General features: G+C 41.3%; 1 protein-coding gene across 5 annotated transcripts in view; it reads left to right on the top strand.

Annotated features, from left to right (window-relative positions):
- Positions 1–1,900: 1,900 nt before the first annotated feature.
- FNDC3A (fibronectin type III domain containing 3A) overlaps positions 1,901–20,681 on the top strand; it is a 129,020-nt gene continuing 110,239 nt past the window's right edge. The window contains exons 1-3 of one of the 5 annotated variants that reach the window (XM_075086478.1): positions 1,966–2,069; positions 5,825–5,942; positions 18,257–18,385. In XM_075086478.1, the coding sequence (XP_074942579.1) occupies positions 18,284–18,385 (102 nt within the window). In that variant the 5' untranslated portion in view covers positions 1,966–2,069; positions 5,825–5,942; positions 18,257–18,283. Of the gene's footprint in view, positions 2,070–2,100; positions 2,235–5,824; positions 5,943–9,190; positions 9,209–18,256; positions 18,386–20,681 lie in introns of those variants that run through there. The other 4 variants (XM_075086450.1, XM_075086488.1, XM_075086460.1 and 1 more) reach the window with 4 other exon arrangements.

Here is a 20,681-nt window from a genome sequence, read left to right as displayed (position 1 = left end):
TTTAGAAAAATCGATTTATTCACAAGTCCCTAAAAAGAGATAAGGAGGTCGCTATATTAGTTCCCCCATGCCTTCCATCAATTTTTAGTATTATTTGGAGGGACTTTCAGGTGACTTTAATTAGTCTTCTAGCAGAAAATGGCATTTTATTTACACATATATGTGTGTAAATCTGTAGTATATCATATATATCTTATATATCATAGTACATCTATGAACTAAAAAAGAAGGAAGCAGACGAATGGCTGTGTCATGCAATGTAAACTTACACAACACCAGGACCAGTGTTTGGATGGGGAGAAAAGCCCAAAACACTCTCAGCTTTTCTCTGTCCAGATGTATGTCTGCACCCATATACACCCAAAATGTTGCACATATTGCTTAATTTCACCTGCAAGGGATGTGAGGGAGCACCACCCCTGGGAAGCCAGGAGCAGGCATGAGGGACGCTCTCTCCCAGGGCTCTTGGGCAGCAGGGCATGTACTATTGGCGCTGCATGCACCAGTTCAGAATGGTAGAGTCTGACAAAAAGCCAGGATCTGTGGGAGCCTACAATGATGCCCATGGCCATGGCTGCTGGTGCTCTTCCTGGCCCCGCCATCATCACTGAGTGGTGCCTGACAAAAGCAACTGCGGAAATCCTTTGCTATATTCCACCGAAACTGCTGGCTAATTCCAGAAACCTGTATTGAAACTGGAGTAAGGTAGGAAAACGAGTGATCTCCTAACAGCTGCGATTGGCAAAGATCTCCGTTTTTATGCCCCTGGATGGTACAACCCACAAATGCTGTGCAGTGGCATTTGTTCAGCCCTGACTCATAGACAGACGAATGCCACTGAATGAATCACCAGCAGCACTTTCCGCAGTACCTAACGAGGTAGCTCATCCAAATATTGATCAGGCCTGAGTCTCTCTAGTTTTTGAGTTCTGACATACTATAATCTAGGATGCTATTTCACCAGTTAAATTATAAGTTTTGGAAAGGGGGCCTGTAGTGAACAACCAGGATGGCAAAACATCGTTTGGTTCATCCTTTGTTGATAGGAGCTACCTTCTGCCTGCCATTAAGCTATAAAAATTATATGAACACTGCTGACATGCAAGAGAAATAGCAACTTATTAACTTAATAACAGAGAACTTTAAGGCAAATTAACAAAACCACTTTATAAAACATCTCATTCTGTTCAGTCCACTGCTGCAGAAGGTCATTAAGCCAGACACCATAGTAAAATCATTTCAATCCATAACAGTTGAAAGGACAAACATTAAGCAAAGGATAATCACAAATTAGCATTCTGGACATCAGCTGAACATTGCAGGTGTTGAGGGAAGATAGTCCCTCCCTGCGTAACTGCCTGGAAAACCACATTTCTTCCCCTTTCCCCTCGGATGTTGGATGCTACGTGCCTGGGCACTGGGTGGGGAATACCTCTGGTGATCACAGACACTGAGGCTCTGCTTGGCTTCAGGGCAGGTGGGCTGAAAGCCCTTTGGCTTTTGCTGTGTTAACAGCTGCCTCAGCATATAGGGAAGGGGCAGCCCTTCCTACCCTTCACTCTGCCCAGCAAGGGCCCAGACTGGGCCAGGCCCCAGCCCCAGGCACCAGGGCCAAGGCCACGGTGCAGCCCCAGGACAAAGCCCAGCCCAGGGCGAAGGCCAGGCCCAGGCCCTGGCCCCAGACCCACACCTCTGCCCCACAGACACGCACCCGCCCTCCATACAGGCCCCGCCCTCCATACAGGCCCCGCCCTCCATACAGGCCCCGCCCACGAGCCACCAGCCCCGCCCATCGCGCTCGCCCCGCCCATCGGGCCGACAGTCTTCCCCCCCAACGGGAGATTTCCGCGCAGGCGCACCGCGCGCCGGGGTCAACTGCCCCCTCGCGGCCCCTCCCAGCCCTCCAGCAAGATGGCGGCCGGGCGCCGGCGGGCGAGGCGGCGGGTATCGCTGAGGCGCCGGGGCGGAGGTGGCGGCAGCGGCAGCAGCGGCGGTGGCGGCCGCGGGAGACAGTGACAGGCGCGGGGAGGGGAGGAAAAGGCGGCGGAGTGGCGGCGACCGAAGCGCAGGTACCTCGAGTGGGCGGGTAAGGGGGTGGGGGAAGCGGCCGGCGCGGCGCCGCCCCTGCCCGGGCTGCGCCATCGGGAACTCCCCTCCGCTCCCCGCTCTGGTGCTGCTGCCCGCCGGTGGCGGAGACCGAACCGTTAGCCGGGAGAGCCGGCGGGGCTATGGCGGTGAGTAGGCGCGCTCGCCGCCCCGAGGCGGCGGGTATAACCGGCCCCTTCCCCTCAACAGCGCCGGGGAGAGGGGTGCGAGGGGTCGGGGGCAGCGCTACCACCTGCTCCCTCTGCCGGGCGCGGCGGGCGCAGCCCGGCCCCTGAGGAGATGGAGGAGGGTCGGGGAGCCGGCGCCTGCGGCCGGAGCCCCGCCGAACAAACTTTCTGTCTTCCTTCCCGGCCTTCCTTCTCCTCCGCTCGGAGGGGCCGGTGCCGGCCGGGCGGAGGGGACCCTCCTCCTGTCAGCGGCGGGGCTCGGCGGGGCAGGGCTGCGGCGCGGCTGCCGCCCGAGGAGGGCGGCTGTGCGGGGAGGAGAAGCAGATGCGGGATGCGACCAGAACAGCTGAGCCGGCGGTGACAGGCGGGGAGGAGGTGGTGGTTTTCAACACCTCTTTCTATTTGTTGTTGTTCTTGTGCTAAGCCGTGAGGGTTTCCTCGGAACTCGCAGCTAAAGGGACTGAGCGTGTATTTCTCTATGTAGATAAATAAAGTCTTCCCGAAAAGACACTAATGATCTTACCGAGTGCTAGCAGAGGCATTCTTTTAGCTAGATTCATGCCCGATTCCTCCCTTTCTATTACCCAAGACTGTTTTTTAACCTAAACAGAAACTTTTTGTTGTGCCCAGGCAACTAGAAAGTGAAACCAACTGAAAGCAAAAATGAAACTTTTCAGCTGATTTTTATTGTGCAGGTAAGCGGTAGAAAATATGTTGGGTAGGAGCAAATCATGCTTTGAGTGTGACATCTCAAGACATGTTAGTAATTTGTTTAACCTTGTCAAAGGTAATTTATTAGCTACCTTGGATGTTAAGCGTTATTCCAGAACATCTGACATCATGAAGTAATTTCTGTGAAACGCTCTTTGTTTTTAGAACTTAAGTCTTTGGTGGACTAAATACATACCCAGTTATAAATGCCTTAAATTATAATGAAGACTTCAAATATCTTCATTTTTTGCTGCTAAGTACATGGTAGCTTCTGTCTTAGAATCTATAGGTCCCAGTCCTGCTAAGCTTTGAGCTTAAAAGAAGCTATTTTGTTGTTATGGCAATGGGTAACTTTCAGCTTTATGCAGTATAGAAATTTGACTGTAGCCCTGATGTGAATCTGCATCTGTAGATGTGTTTATATTCTATGTCATGAAATAGAATGAATCACAGCAACTCAACAGTACTTAAAATTCAGAAAGTACAAGCAGTTAAATTTTTTCTAGCTTTTTTTCTCTAAGGAAATGGTCTCAAATAATTATGATATTTAATCACATGATGAATGGAGAAGTAGCAAGCTTTCAGGCAGGGAGAAGGCCGTGCATGTATGTGAAAGTTGGAAGTAGCTGAGTATCTATCCAATTTGCGACATTGGGCACTATAGAGTTCTTGGTAGCTGGTGTTCCTACTAAGCCTGGGGGAGCAGGAAGGGTGCTGATGAAGTTTGGAAATGCAGCATCTGGTTCTATCTGTGTATACAGAGTGTATGCAAGTCATCTTGACGTGTGTGGCTTGAATCTGGGATGTGTTTTGGCGAACTACACCAGAATGTTTTTTCTGGTGACTTTGGGGGCATAAATTGACACGGGTAATCAGTTACATTTGGGGTATTGAACACTGATTTTAACAGACGAAGCCATAGTTGAGAGAGGTGCAGATTCTTGTCCTTGGAAGGGCCAGGACTTGGTGATCAGTTGCTTAGGTCAGTTGGTCAGAATGAGAGCAATCTGCTTTGAGCAGTCACAGCCTGACTACTGTACATTATAATATTAAAACAGAATTAGATGAGTGTCTCGGTTCTTTCAGGGCAGATGGAGACCTTCTGAGTTTTTTTGCTGTATGACAAGCTCTAGGTGTATAAGTTACTTGAGGCTCACGTCATTACATATAACACTTAAGTTATCTGATTTCAATCTGTTCGTGGCATTTTCTACTTTTTTCAAGTCGTAGATTCCACTAGTTTGTGAACTTAAAACTCAAAAGCTTTAGATTGTTATAGGCAATAACGTAATGGAATTGCAGAAACTTGAATTATGGTGTAGACTAATAACTCAATTGCTTTGGGCTGGGAGTCCTGGGAGTCTTGGGATGCTTTAGTTTGATATTCTTTGCCTTGTGGCCATTTAATTTAACTTGAATTTGGACCTGTATCAGCTAACTCAGTGTTATGCTGATGATCATTTTGGCTCAAGATACCCGAGAGAGATCGTTCGTAATTGTTATTGCAACTTTAACTACTTAACTGAACATGCTCCTGCAGTGTTCTCTCTTAGGGAAGCAAAACCCTTAAAGCCTGACTGCAGGAGAGGTACAATTTTTCATCTTGGTCAATACTTTCTCTTAAGTAATTTTAACTTCTGAATCCTTTTAGGCAACTAACTAATCTACCTCGCTGGCAGGTCGCTTCTGAAATAGTGTATGATATTGTAAATGTGTTGGTCTTCAGAAATATTGAATGCTTGAAAGGTGTTAAGTGCTTGTATTCCGATTGTCTATCAATACCTCCTTCAAAGTGGCAAGTCCTATAACCTAGCCCAGTCCCACTTCTTGAGTGGCTGGGGGGAAGTGGCAAAGATACAGTCTTGTTCATTCCCAGACAGACAGATACTAGAGAAGACAAGTTTTTTTGAGTCTGCAGGCCTGCTTCCCAGACAGTGTTGATGTCTGCAGCCATTGATGTTCGCTGTCAGTGCCTCCTGGAACCTGAGGAATTCTTATCTCCCTCCAGTATCCAGCAATACTGTACCTTTTTTTGACATCCAGCTTTTAACTGTTAGGGGATTTGTAGTTCAATGTCTGCTAAAAAGTCTACAGGTAACATGTCGAGTTTCACTGGTGCATTTCTGTGATCTAAAATATGAATTGGATTATCTCTGTTATATCTGTCAATAACACTTCTATATTTTATCATCCGTTTCTTTAACACTGTTGGCTTGGAGAAGTTCCCAGGTAATTTGTAGCAAAAATCAACTTGGCTGCAGTTTATAGTGCACGAGTTGAATTGAGAGCCATTACTTTTCCTGTAGGACCAGATCCAGTAAAAATAGATTTGACTCGGACTGTCAACTCTTTAGCTTAACTAAAAGATACTGCCTGTATCTCAGGAAAGAGATAATAGTTCAGAACGAGTACATTGCAGCTTTTTCTGTTCAGCAAACAGAAACAATGTTTATTTTGCTCGTGGGGCCAATGTTTCCTGAGCTACAGAAATGACCAATTTTTTGCTCCTTCTTTGTCGTATACAGTAAACTTTGAGCTTCCTTTTAATGCTGATGTTCACTGGAGACGAGTAGAAGAACACTATTAGCCTTTTTCTTAAACTTGTCTATCCATGAAGTTTAGTGGTTTTGTTTATGTTCAGATATATTTTTGATTGTCATCCTGGGGTCTGTATTTTATAGGGCTGATGGGGTAGAAGGATGTTTATAAAGTGTCTGTAACACTTAATAGTATTACATGTTTCTTGTAGATTGAAATCTTTAATTGTTCCAATTAATTTACATTTAGTTTCAGATGGAACAAATGTTTTTGAAGTCATTGTTGTTCCATCTGCCCCCCAGAGATCTGGTCCTGTTCCAGCTCCTCACATACTCTTGAGCCTGTAACCAGTGAAAATCCTATACAAGATCCTACAAGCATGGGCTGCTGCCAAGCTGCTTATCGTTTCCCCTTGCTAAGGTAGTATACTCAATACCCTATCTTACTCCTTTGATTACAAAATAAATCCTTCTTATGTAACATCCAGTTTTCATACTGCAAGGTTTTGTTGTTTGGAGTTTGTTGTTATTTTAACTGGAAGAAGTGTATCTACTAGATGACTTGACAGAAGGAAACTGTGACAAAAGCAACAGAGTATCAAGTGGATTAGTTTTACTTTAGGACCCAGAAACACATTTTACATGGTAGTAGCAAATCAAGTAGTAATGGTCTGCAAAAAGTGTACATGTATCTGAAAAATCTAATCTGTAAGGAAAGATTGAACAGATAAGAAGGTCCACTGAAAAACTTCCATGACTTGCAGTGTCTTGGCAATGAGAGAGAACCATGACTGTAATTATTCACTAATATTTCAATGTATCTGTTGACAGGATATTAGGGGACTTCCCACAGTAAGAGTAAATATCATAAGCCACAGAAGTTACTGTGCCTCCTCTGCAAATCCTATAGAATCTATGAATAATGTAAATGGGGATAACCTACTTTAAGAAAACTGTTTATTTACCCATTTAGTCTAGTATGAAGGTAGATCAAAGATGTTGAAACTAAGTAAGAGTACTAAGAAATGAGGGCTAAAAGAAGCTGTGGAAGTGAGTAGTGAATGTTGACAGTGATCAGTCTTCGATACAGCTGAAATGTAATTTGTTTTAATTTCTTCAGGCTTGCTAATAAGTTGACTGCCCACATATAACAGTGTTAGTATATATGCACATTCCACTGAATGGCTTTTCAATGGTAAGGATAAGTGAACATAATTGAAGTAATACATCATAAAAGTAGTCCAGTACATTTAATTATGTACATCATGGCAACACAGCTCCAAACAGATTAATTTCTGATTTTTGTGGCTTTATTTTTGTGAATAAATTGACAACTGTTCAGTGTTGCAACTTCATAGGTAAAATAGGAAGCTGAGAGCAGCTTTGTCCTCTTGACTTGATTGGGCAATCAGACTAGTTTGTCTCATTGTGTTTTAACTGACTAAAACTTTTCTTGGAGGATGGGGTGAGTCTTGGGAGAAGGGAGTGCTGGTGGCATCTGAGAAACCTGCTCTTGTTTTGCTGTCTTCCTCCTCTGTAGTTGTAGAGACTCCTCCATTGGAAAACTCCTGCATGAGTGGAATTATTTAGTTTTCAAGAGTGGCATTCAGCTTTAGATGCTGTTTGACTTACCTCACTGTGATTGTTTTTATATGGCATCCAAGTAACTGCCTCAGTGCCGCTGTAACTAAGTTTAATATTAGGGAAGTAAAGCACCTGCCAGGGTGACTGCCTCTTGACCTTTTTTAGCACCGTGGCCTGTAGCTTCCTGAATGCTATGCACTGACACTGGAAGAAGCAGTTCCTCTCTGCTTATTCCTATGCTTGGCATTCATTTGTGTATTTGTATAAGTTAAATGGATCAGGCAACCGTTTTATGTTAAAACTGACTGATTTTTGTAAGATTAAACTGTCCTCCAGTTTAATTCACTGTGGTGTTGGCCAGTTGCTTGCAGTGGTGCAAGTGGGAGCTGCTAGTACGATTTAGCAGATCTGACTTACAGCAGTTTAAAGTCTTGATAAAAGAACATCTTTCAAATGTGTGTGTTAGGCCTCAAAACACTTGCTTTTTTGGTGGATTTTGACTCTGGGGAAGCAGTTTCCATATGCCTGTCGTGACATGTCATGTTCTGTGCTATTATCCTGATACTTATGGAAGCAGAGACCTACAGGTTTCCCTGAAAGAATCAGTGGAGAGAAATTTAAAAATCTGTTAGGCTTGTAGCCTCATCGATACTATGTTGTCTTGCATTCGGATAGCATAGTTTTCATTTTTCAGAGTGAGCAGGAAAAAGCTATTTCATAAGAGTTCTTTAAAAGCTGCTTGTTCTGCTTGAATCATGCACTCTTTGTAGCTCCAACACCAGCAGCTGTCTCTGCAATAAATTTATCTCACTGACCAGTTGCATCACATTAATAAAAATAAATCCATGTTTTTAATTTGCCTTAAAGGAATCATATGAAAAAATATTTTGAAAGTTTGACTTCGCTACTCTTAGCTACTGAAAAGAGGGAGTTGATAACAAATGAGGAAGTAGCTTGATTCTTGGCATTGAATTTGCTTGTTTTCTCAAAAAATAAGCATGTTCTTAAACAGAAATGACAGCAAGAGTAATGGTTAACTGGGAAAAGCCAAGTTTTTTTTGAACCCATGTGATTTTCAGAAAATAAACTGAAGGAAATCCAGTCTTGGCAGAAGCTTACAAGCACCTAATTTAGCTGGTGTAAAAGTAAAACTAGGAGGGTTTAAGGAAGTTCTTGAGAATAACAAGAGTGTAAAACAAAACAGCCCCATAGTTTAGATCAAGGTAGCATAAATAAAGTGTAATTGCATTGAAGATCTTTAAGTGGTGCAAAAAATACACTATGTAGTTCACTCTCATCATTTCTTTTTAAGGATGCTTCCTCTAAAAGGAAGTTGTTCCTGTAAGACAAAGGAGGCCACAGAACAGCTCCCAGACAATGTGTGGCGGTGAATCAGGTTGATGTACTTGCTTAAGACTAGGCCTAAGTTTGCACTCTGGTGCTGACAGTTTACTCACTGATTTAAAATGCACACTGTCAAATTAGGTGTGAGTAAAATGAACAGATTAATTCTGATTTGTGATGTGGTTGCACTTATTGCTTCCTAAAAGTTACGGAACCAGTTTAGGCTTCTCTTCTTTGAAGGTATGAGAGGGAGGGGCAAATAGTTGGAAAGTACTGAATTCTTCTTATGCAACAACTTCAAGTTCTATGTACTTCATCCAGATAAGGACCATGGATGTTTTTTTAAGAATCAAATAACAACATTTAAAACCAGAACGTGGTGTTTGCAGGTAGTCTCCATTGCACTGGTCGTCTTATGTGCAGTCAAGCATTTCGCAGTCGTGCTGGACAAGATGAGGTGGTAAGCGTCCATGTGCCTTGCTGGATGACTGGTTTATCACTGTCTAGTTCTCCTCTATGTAGTCTTCACCTTCAAAAGTTTAGTTTTCTACATCAGCTACTAGGAAGAGCTTGGCCTCTTTGGCTCAGTTTCAAAAAATGCTCACTCATAAATATAAATGCATTAAACTTGAACAGCTGGAGTGTTTCCAATTATCCTCTATATGTTCTCTCATACGTTATAGTATCTATGATATAAATGCATAAACTTCATGTGAAACTGCTCCTAAATCATTGTGGTTCACAACCTGGAGTATGAAGGTAACCTGAAGTATTGATTTACTATAGTACGCTTAAGTCCTGCAATGCTAAGCTTTGCCGTTGTGTGGCTTGGCCATTCTAGCTTTGAGAGGGACAGGCAGTAACTAATGGGCAAGTTAGATCCAGCAACTGTTTTGGCTATCCAAGTGCAACTTGCATTTGCTCATCAATCAGTACTTTCTTCATAACAATATTACATTAATTTTAAAACTTTTAGTGTTCACCTTCCAGTGGTAACATAGTATGAACAGATACTTGTATCATGTTTCTCAGACTTCTTTGAGAATTGTGTTCAGTGAGTGTCTGCGACACCACTGGAGAGCTACAGTTGGAGTATTTCCATATTTAAGGCACAGGCTGTAGATACTTTTTTCCTATAAGGGAGTGCCGGTGCTTATTAAAATATTTTGTGTATCTTCATTTTTAACTACTTTGATTTATAGTTTCTAGTGAATGCCGTACTTTGACTTTGTTGATTTACTTTACTAAACTATATGGGGTTTTTTAATAATTTTCCTGTATTGCCTATCTGCAACTTTAGTATTATGAGCAATGGGACTGAAGAGAATAACCATTTCAGTTTCACTGTACTTAAAACGAGATTGCCAAATAGAAATGTTCCCGCAGAAGACCTTTCTTCTAACAAAAAAATAACACTTCTCTGTTCTGCTGAAAAATGTTTTATCAAATTTTCCAGGAAATACTGTTCTAAAAGAGGAAAAATACTTTATGAAAACAAAACACATCTTTTAAATAAATTGCATATTAATTGAAATAATTAGTTCAGAACTGAAAAAGAAAAGCTGGTATACCATAATTGCCGCATCTGAAGCTGTGTGACTAGAAAATATGGTAAATGTGTGGGGGCGGGGGGAGAATTAAAATAATTCTGCTCAATTCTGATTCTTAAAAATAAGCACAAACCTTTTCAGCATGCTTCATAACTTTAATAGTTCAGCTACAACCTTATGGATCTCTGGGTAATTATATTCTAATACAGTGATGTAGCTGGTATAGAAATGTATCTGAGCTTTTTCCAGTAGTGCATTAAGTGACATGAGTAACATCTGTTCCATATGCTTTGTTCTTTTACTCGTCACTCTACGGAGGCATTGGTCTATTTTGTTTCTAGAAATTTCCTCATTTTAGCATACCTGTACATCTTGGGCACTTGTATTTGTCTACTCTTATCTGATGGCTTCAGAACCAAATGGCCGATTTGACAGATTGGAAGGAATCACGATAGTAATTTTTACAAGTCTCAAATTGGCAGGCAGGAGATATCTTTTAAGGACTGTAGGAAATAGTAAAGGATGAATTTATCTGACAGGAGGCATTAAAGAATGGACACGGTGAGTACTTGTAAATGCCTCAATCACAGGAAAAGTTTACATAGTAGCTTGCATCTTCTTGAAAAGTCACTCAGGTGTGAGGGTCTAAACTAAATAAAATAGGGCTTTATTACTTCAGCTGATTGAAAGGTACTTATTTTTAAAGTGCACCTGCTGTCTTCATGTTGGAGACGTCAACATCAAAGCATTTGTGCATTAAGGTTGGGTGATGGTTTTATGGTCTTTTTAGTTTTGTAAGATCATTCTTTGGTCTTTGGCAAAACCTAGAAAGTATCTCCTGTTCAGAGAAGCTTTTCCTTCTTACTGGAAGTTGTCTGGACCTGAGAATGAGCCTTACCTGTGGTTCCTGGGGAAGCATAGCTGCAGGAGGACCTGGGTGAAGGAGGAATGCACACCTGCGCTGCTGTACTGAGCCCACTGGGAAAACACACCTTATGGCAACCTCAGATTTCATCTGTAATGTGATACAGGCTGAAGCGTGTATGAAACTGCACTAGTGACAAAGAAGTTGTGAAATAGCCCTGTTTTTGTCACTTTTCGTGTAATGGCAACATGCAGTTTGGAAACATTTAGTGTTGATTTCACTGAGCCATTCCTTATGCTGCACCTTTCTGTGTTAGGCACTTTTTGTCTTGTCACCGCTTCAGCTTCCATCCTCATGTTGTATAGAATCAAGGCTCTTGTGGACAGCCCTCTCTAATAATAAATCTGTTTGTATCTGTTGCTTACCAGATTTGATGGAATTAGGATGTGAAAGAGTATTAAGTTGCTGTAAGTATTGTGATAATAAGTAGGTAGACAGAGAAGCACCACCCTAAGTCACAAAAACTGCGGAAAAAGAAGCAATGCAAATTTCTACTTAGGTAGTCACCAGAGATACCACTGTGGAGTGTGACCTTATAAGGCCTCAAGTTGTGGGAAAAACAATTGTATTTTTTATCAAACTCAACAACCAGAAGCAGTGAATCTCTAGGAAAGGAGTCCTCCTTAGGATTTTTTTGTATGCAGCGTTGTTATTGGCTATCACTACATTTATCATAGCAGTGTCAGCAGCCCAGCCAAAATGGAAAGCCTGTTTGTCTTGTGTGCTTTAATACAAAAGTATAACTTTTAAATTTGTAATTATCATCTGATGCAGCTTTCTTCCTTTTCTTAGGAGAAAGGTCAGAGTAAAAGTAATTCTGTTATAGACAGTGCTATAGGTATGTCTTCTAAAATTTGAACCTTCAGTCTGCGAGTCTGAGTTTTGATTAGTACTGTCATTGTTACTTTGAAATTCTGAATTGAGAATCTGACAGGTTTCAAGAGCTTGGGAGACAGTAGTTACTGTCCCCTCTCTGGGTTCCAATCTACTGAAAGCAATTTAACTTTGGCATTACATGTTGTATTTTGATGGAATAATACTCTGGAATTCATAGAAGAATTCTGCTCAGAAGGAGCCTTTGGAGATTGCCTTCTTCAGCCCTTTGTCAGGACCTTGCATGGTCAGGTTTTGACTTTCTACAGCAGTGATCTCCAAACTTTTTTTGGTCATGCACCTCATCAGTAAAGGTGTTTTGGGCATGCACCTCCAATATATGTACATTTTAAAATTATATGCATATGTTACTCTATTAATATAGTATGCACATGATAAAGCATACACAATAAAGGATGAGATAAAGATGAAAAACACTTTCAAATATTTTTTATTTATCAATGACAAAAAATATTTTCTTCCCACACCCCAAAGGATTGTCTTGTGCACCCCCGGTGTGTATGGACCCCCACTTTGGAGACCACTGATGATTTTTTGCAGCCTCTCAGGGCAACCTGTGCCAGTGCTACACCACTGTCATTGTGAAGATATCTTCCCCCCTCCTGGGCAGACAGAATTTCCAGTGATGCAGCATGTGTCCATCACTGCTTGTACTTCTGCTGCATGCCTCCAAGAGTTTGATTTAACGCTCTCGACAAGCATCCTTCAAGTAGTGGGATCCAGCTGCAGGTGACCTGTCTACTCTAGTGCTGTTAGCTTCGCCTTGATTTTTGTGGGCCTAAGCCCAGTAACAGTCTTCATGGCATTTCTCTTATACTGGGGAGGAGGTAGTGGTTGGGAAGAGCAAAACTGGATGTGGTATTCCAGATGTGACCTTATAAATGCTGAGTAGTGGGGAATAATCGCCTCCCTCAACCCATCGGCTGTGCTTTTCTGCTCATACAGCCCTGTATGCTGTTAGTCTTCGTTGCTATGATGGTGCGTGCTGCTGACTCATGTTTTTTACCTTGGTGATCCAGCTGATTTAATGCTGATGTGTTCTTCAGAGGCTATCGTTAAGATCAGCTACTAGTCTCTTGGAGATGGAAATGCTGATGCTTTGCATGTGCAGAGGAAATGCACTGCCCGATGATCTCAGCCTTATAGTCCTTAACCCTTAATGAACAACTGACTAAGTAAAAAGCAGAGTGGTATGTGTCTTCAGAATATAAGAATGATGCCACAGAAACATTAAAGGACCAAACCTGAAGGCATTTAAGGATTGAGTTAAGTTGTCATTACAGTTCAGGAAGGCAAACTTGCTTACTGAACTATTGAGTGGAACTCAGCCTTTGATCCTTAACATCATTTAGCCTTTTGGCTTGTTAGTGTAATTCATTCCTTAATGGTTCCTCAGGCGTAAGTCTGGAGTCTCTAAACAAATCATGTCCAGTAAATTTAGATGCCTTCCCTTTGTTTTAGCTTTGATAACCTTTAGAAAAATCTTTCAAAGTCTCTTCAAATTCATACATAAAGAAAATGAATAGCAGTTCAGTTGGGGGTTGTGGGGAATAGGTAGTTTGCTACCTAAGTCTCGTACAAAGCATTAACCTCACCCTTGGCTGAAATCCCCAGGGACCTTGTTCTTTCCTTGCATCCTAGCACAGACTCAGTGCAGATTCTGAAAGAAGAGTGTCACATGAGTTAGTAATACTGAATTACACTTTGAATGTCTACTACTAGTTCAGTGTATTCAGTAGCAAGACAAGAAATAACCGTGCATGCAGCAGTTGTTGCTGTGCATGAGTCAGTATAGCTTTCTAAGTAACCATGCCACTAATGCACCACCACTAGAAAATTACTTCTCAGCTGCTTCTGAGCTTAGCAACAGTGTATTACCTATCTATTAATCTAATGTGTTGTCTTCCTTGTCTGGCCCCTTTTAATATGTCCACAAGAATGGTGTAGTGGGTTGGCCTTAAATCCTTAGATTTATCCCACATGTTACTTTACCCCCTCTGAAGGCTGCTCTGAAGGCATCCATTAGTTTTCAGTGGTGCAGGAAATCTGGCAATAGGCTACTGAATTGTTTGTAGTGGTCCTGCAGGCTCAGCCTTACCTGATGTCCAAACACAGGCTCCCTTTCTTGTGTCCTTTTCAAGACCTCATTAAATGCTGAGTATATTGGGAAACTGGCTGGAGTTGGAAGACTGTTACATCATCCAAAACAGTTTTATGTGGACTAAGGCTGAAACTATGGTATGCACGTATTCTGCTTTCAGTATTTTCCATATGGAACAATATTTTCAAGACGTTGCAGTGGCTCATACTACTCTCTTGAACTGGTATCAACCATTTCAAGCCAGCAAATTGGAGACAAAGCTTGTTACATTGTTCCAGTAGAGGCTGTAGTTCTTTGCAGCCAGAGACAGGGAAAGTATTCTCCTTGTTTCTAAATGAGCTACACCTGTTGATATAACTGATACTGCCTTTTGGGGAGCTTGTGTTTGGCTGTCCACTTCTATTATCCTGTCCTTTTCAGAATCGACCCTTCACAGGATTGAATTCATTCTTTTTTGCTTTAGAAAGAATAGCTTTACCTTTATGTGTTAGAAACCTTTTGTTATGCCTAGTGTTTTTAAGCTATTCATGCCATTTTAGTGGAGTAGAATGAGTTGGCCTGTTACCACTGTCATGGTTTGCAACTTTCAGACTTCCTTCTGACTTCCTCTTTTTTTTCTTCCCAACCCCCCCACCCAAGAGCTGAGTTAAAAACATGCTCTGTAATGAGAAGCCAAGAACTGATACCTTCCCTTCTTATTGGAAACACACAGGCTCAACAATTCTGTATTTATTTTTAATATTTACTGTTAATATTTAAAACTGCCTGTCCAGTTTTAATCCATGTGATGTCTGTTGGGTTTTTGTTGAAATGTTGTTTACTGTCAAATTAGGTTAAGATTGTTTTTCCAGTTCTCTTATTAGTACCTTTATCAGCCATGCCCATCACCAGAAGATTCTCATCAAGGTAATTGGATAAGCTTTTTTCCATCAATCATACTTGTCTTTTAATTCTTTACAAATAACAGTGTCAACTATTAACTTTTGTTTGGTCTCACAATGCTGTTGGCTAACAGGCCTTGATTGTCCCATTTGCCCTTTCACAAGAGAGTATTTAATGCAAGACTTCTAGCTTTCTTCCAGACCTCTGAGACCTTCTGAGGACTCAAGTTATTTGCAAGTTTCAAAGATCTAGGTAGATATCTTCTTCCAGAAGTCTTGAATGCAAGCTATCTGGGTCTGCTGATTTAAAAGTATTGTCTGTACCTGTTTGATATCCTTGCATTTAATGTGATATAATGACATTTATTTCCAATATATGTTTATTGAGCACTTCTGCTTATTTTGATGACGACCTTTTGTCCATTTTATCTGACTTCTCTTCCTCCTGCCATGCAGTACTTCTGCATTTTCAAATTCCTATCTGGCTTTACTTGTCCTCATAGATAAAAAGAAAAGGCACCTGCAACTGGTGGACATACCATGTCTTACTGTCTGACCAGATCATGTACACTGACTTGTACAGATTGCTGTCTCTTGACTACTGATAGCGAAAAGGCCTTTGATATGTGTAGCATAGACTCACATGGGTGTGAAGTTTAAGCCTTTAGTCTTCAAGACTAGTTCAGTGGCATTGCAGAGAAATCTAATACTGTATTGTCAAGAAAGCATTGATTTATTTGTTTCCCTGGATTGATTACACAGTCTGACAGGTAGCACTTTTATTATTGTTGTAGAGGGTGGCAGGAATAACAGTATACCTAGTACCTCCTGTCAGGGTTTATTGATGAGCAGCATGCTTCATCTCCAGAATAAATCAAACACTTGGATCCAGGCGTGGAATTTAGCTGTGTCCCGGTTAAGGCACTGAAGGCTGTGTGCCAAAGGTGGACTACCCACCTAAGCACACAGGTGCCTGTGGGAACCTAGTTTTCATACAAATCAAATTGTTAAACACCTGTACAAGAGACTGAATGAATCTGAGACCAAATGTTATGTATGTCCAGAGCTTCTACTGTCTTGGAAGGGCTTAACAAGTTGTCATGACAGTCATATTTGAGTCAGTTTGGGTTATGTTTAATTCTCACTGGTGTCCAATTCAATAGACATGTTCTGATTTTTGCCTAATAAATGGTGATAGCACTGAGTGCATCATAAGTCATGGATTCAGTCAAAAGTCATTGTGTGCGACAAAGGAGGTTAGTGCTTTCTTGTATAAGAGACTAGTCATTAGCATGGTGGCTTGGGAATAATGAGCTGGATTCAACTGAAACCTGGGGAAATTGAAGCCATCTCGGTCTGGGAATGTGTTGAGTTATAGCTTGGAGTATTGGAATTACTCTTCTTTCTTGGACACTGTTGATAGGAGCATAAAATATTTGGAACTGCAAAATCAGGAGATGGCACAAGAGCAAGCCTAGTTGTAGCTATCACGGGAGTAAGGATGCCTTGTTTCTAACACCTGCTTCCAGGCTGTGCATTCATTTTACATTAAATGATCATTGGATAATATCCTGGGAAGGCTACCATCGAACTTGCTAGCTTGAAAGATGATCCAAGGAACTTTCATTAGCCCTCTGTCACCTGCAGAAGTCATGGGGACTGGCTGTAGCCTGGAGGATTTTTTGATGAGTGGGAAAGCTTTTAAAGTAAGCTAGGAATATAAAACTCTGTCCTCATTGCTTGGGAGACTAATTAGTCTGGCTAAATAGGTATAAATGACTTGGCATAAGAGGTGATGAATTCTTAAGAAATCACAGTTAGGTTTCAAAGTCTTTTAACCTAGAGGGATTTTTTTTCCCAACTTCAATATTCAAAGTGTACCAGGAAAGTAAATGAAACATCCAAAATTATTTCAGAATGCGTTTTTTCCAAGTTCATAGGTTTATAGTAGGACAACCTTCAGCATGGGAATAGCTAAATCATACTGTATATGTATAGCTGTATAAGAGGCTTAGAGTGCTTTGTTAATGTATTTTCTAGAAAATGTGAAGTCTGTTCTGTGTGAGTTGTCTTGTACTGACAGCACTGTTTTACAGATTTCAACCGACAGCAGATATACAACAACATGTGCCTTAGAGGGGCAGACAAGTAAAAGCAGTCAATTGGGTGGGATGGAAGTAGTGTCAGAGAACACTTCTGAGTACTGAACTGTAAGCAGCTCTTCAGAATAACCAAATATCATCTCTAGAACTTGGTACTGAAGTTAGTGTCATTAAGCTGACTTTATCACTCCTTGAATTTTATCCGGTACCTCTTCATTTAAAGTAAGGTTTGTATGCTGTAACTAGTAGCAGCTGTGTTTATGAGCAGACAGGATATCTCTGTTAGAAGTTTGGAAGTGGTTGTGGAGTTTCATTAGCCGGATGATATCAAGGCAAAACTTTAAAAACCTGTAGCTTTACTGACTGTCAGGCTGTGTAACTTCAAAATTGTACCTACTTATTTTCACCAGGATACTGTAAGTACTGGCTAAAAGAGGAAGGTCTGGTTTAGAAATACTGTACAAGCTTATTCTCAGCTTAATTTTTATGTGTATGTTTGATGTTAAGCACTGTTTTCAGATGCAAAACGTGATTAACTCGTGGGAATTCTGAATGTACTGTTCACCTCTAGTGAATTCTTTCCATCTGTCTCTTTGTTAAGAAATATCAATTTCTCAGTTCTTGTTGATTTAATATTCTTATCCCTCCCCCAAAATTAAGTGTACTGAGCCTGGCTGGGTTGCAGTTAAGACCAGTACACTAAACCAATATAACTCTGACTTTTTTTTTTAAACAAAATGAAATGCAGTTTCAAAAGCAGCTTATTAGACTTGCAATACATATTTCCAGCATGGAAAAATGGTAAATCTTCAGCTTTTCTGGTCTTAATTCCGGTCTTAATTCTCCCATTCCTGAGAGTGTCTCATTTGTTAGAACAGTAGAAAAAGTAGGTTCGTGATTTAAAAAAACAGCGTCACTGTTTGTAGATCTCCAGGTTTTTACCAGTTTCACGTAAACAGGAACACTACCTATGTTCTTTCTAAAACAACTGTGCTTTTTTCCCCATTTTTTCCAGTAGGTATTTTGTCAGCGGTGCTGGACAAACTTAGACAAGATTTTGGTTTATAATCAAAGTTAAAATGATTCAGGATTGTTAGCTCCAAGGCTGTAATGTACCTTTTTCTAAGGTTCGGCCACTAGAGGGGGTCTAAACCTACCCTGTGTATAAATAAGGCTTATAATAGCTGGCAAAATAAATCATCAAGTTTACATGATTGCTGGAATTTTGTGGAAATGTACTTTCTCAAGGTGTCTAATTTTATACTTCTTTTGTTTTAAAGTGAGGCTGGTTTTTAAGGGTAATTATTCAGAAATATTTATATAGTTTAACCATTTGAGTAACTTTTCTTTGCAGGTGATCTTGTGAATTAGTGTACCACCAATGATGGCAGAACATCCACCATTACTGGATACCACTTCGATTATAAGTAGTGAAATCCCTCTTCTAACTTCCCCTATTGTTAGTGGAGATGGAGCGCAACAGGTAAGAAAACTTCAGTATCTTTTTTTTTTCTTCCAACAGCATCATTGACATATTGGTGCTGTAAAAGACAGTACACCTTCATCTGGAGTATTTTTGTGCAGCTTTGGTCATGCATGTGTTTGAGGTTGAGGTGAAGGTAGAACTGGTGCAGAGAAGAGATTTGTAAGGAATGTGAAGCAGAAAACCTGTCTTGTGAAAGAACATCATCATAGAAGACTGGGACCAAACAGCTGCTAAGCTGTCTAGCCGTGCTTGAGTCCTAATTTGGAAGTGGTGTATTTACATTACCATGTGACCTTGTTAAGGTTAATAAACCTTTCCCTATGTTACAGCTTACTAGCTCAGGCACAACATATGCTAACAACTCTACGGCCTCTAGAGTGACACTTGCTTACAACTGGGTATCTTGAATTGTGGGACTTTATTTTGTATGTTAACGTCTGCCTGGACACTTCTTCAGAATTGTTTTTTGGACAAAATCTGTCAAAGTGATAGAATAACTGCTGATTATGGTTTCAGAACACTTGAGAGAGGTCTGCTGCAGTGAGGAAGAAGTGTTGACAAAAATGTATGCATTCTCCTTATCTTTAATCTAGGAAGAATATTTTAAGCCCCAGATAAGCACAGTTCTGGAGGGTTTCTAGTGGGAGAAGAGAGTGAAAAATGTGGTTTGAAGTATCTGAATGGATTTGGAGATCACTGCCTGTGATAGCAAGGGACTGGACTTAATGATCTAGAGAAGTCCCTCATAGCCTGCCATTCCCATGCTTGTTCTTTATACAGAAGAAGAAATAATTTATCATAAAGAGGAATTAATTTGTAGGGTAAAAACATAGAAAGGAGCTCTAAAATGAGACTAGAGAATGGATTGAAACAGTTCATGAGGTAAGGTTTGGGCTGCAGTGAGATTTTCATGAAGTGGGGAAGCTTAAATACAGAGACAGATCTGACAGGTCTTTTTAATGAATGTATGGACAGAACATTCCAGAAAAAGCGAAAAAACAGTATCCAAACTTGCTTTCTCTTCCAATTCTTCTGTCAAGTAATGACATGTAGAAGTAGTAATCTGTAACATGGAAGAGAACTGTTATTGTTTCCTTACATGTTCTGCCTTGAAAAGTTCAATTTTAAAGCCTTGTAGGCAAAAAAGAATAAAGCGTGCCTATGCAAAGTTAAACATACCACCAGCGTTTTTTCTTTACCCAATTGTGAATATTCTTTTACTATTGTTTAAAAATTTATAGATGTATCACAGAACCCTTGAGGTTGGAAGGGAACTCTGGAGATGGTGCAGTCCAGCTTTTCCCCACTCAAAGCAGGGTCAACTAGAGCAGGTCGCCCAGGACTATGTCCAGCTGGCTTTTGTATATCTCCAAGGATAAAGGACTTCACAGCCTCTCTGGCAGCCTGTTCCCCAATATTCAATCCACCCTCACAGTGAAATAATTTCCCACATTTTAGTGGAATTTCTGTATTTCAGTTTGTGCCCATGGTCTTTTGTCCTTTCACTGGGAACTGTTGAGAAGAGTCTGGCTTGGTTTTGTTTATCACCCCCCTCCCCCCACCCCCTTCAGTTATTCATGCACAGTAATAATAGGATCTCCCCTGGTACATTTCTTCTCCAGGCTGAACAGTCCCAGCTGTCTCAGCCTGTCCTTACATGTCAGATACTCCAGTTTCATTATCTTTGTGGCCCTTTGCTGCACTCTCTCCAGCATGTCCATGTCCTTCTTGTACTGTGGAGCACAGGACTGGACCCAGCATTCCAGATGTCTCCCCAGTGCCAGGCAGGCAGAAAGATCACCTCCCTTGACCTCCTGACAATACTATTCCTAATGCAACCCAGGATGCTTTGGCCTTTTTTATTTGTGGGTGCCTTGCTGACTCACATTCAACTTGTTGTCCGCCATTCCTTTTCTGAAAAGCTACTTTCCAGCCAGTCGGCCCCCTGTATATGTACTGGTGCATGGGATCATTCTTCCTGAGGTACAGGACTTTGCATTTCCCTGTGTTGAACTTAAGGAGATTCCTTCTGGCCCATTTCTTCTGCTTGTCAAGGTCCCACTGGATGGCAGTGCAGCCGTCGAGTGCATCAGCTGCTTGTCCCAACTTTGTATTGCTTGCAAACTTGTTGATGGTGTGCTATGTCCTGTCATCCAGATCTTTAAAGAAGATAGTAAACATTATCTGTCCCAGTATCAACCACTGAGGTAACTAGTGAATGGCCTCCTGCTGGACTTCGCACTACTGATCACAACCCTTTGAGCCAGTTTTTAGTCCACCTCAAGTGCCTCTG

The sequence above is a fragment of the Phalacrocorax aristotelis genome, chromosome 1, assembly GCF_949628215.1.
Source record: "Phalacrocorax aristotelis chromosome 1, bGulAri2.1, whole genome shotgun sequence".
NCBI classification, from domain to species: domain Eukaryota; kingdom Metazoa; phylum Chordata; class Aves; order Suliformes; family Phalacrocoracidae; genus Phalacrocorax; species Phalacrocorax aristotelis.
Note: the sequence above shows the minus strand (reverse complement) of the source record. Positions and strands in the feature narration are given on the sequence as shown.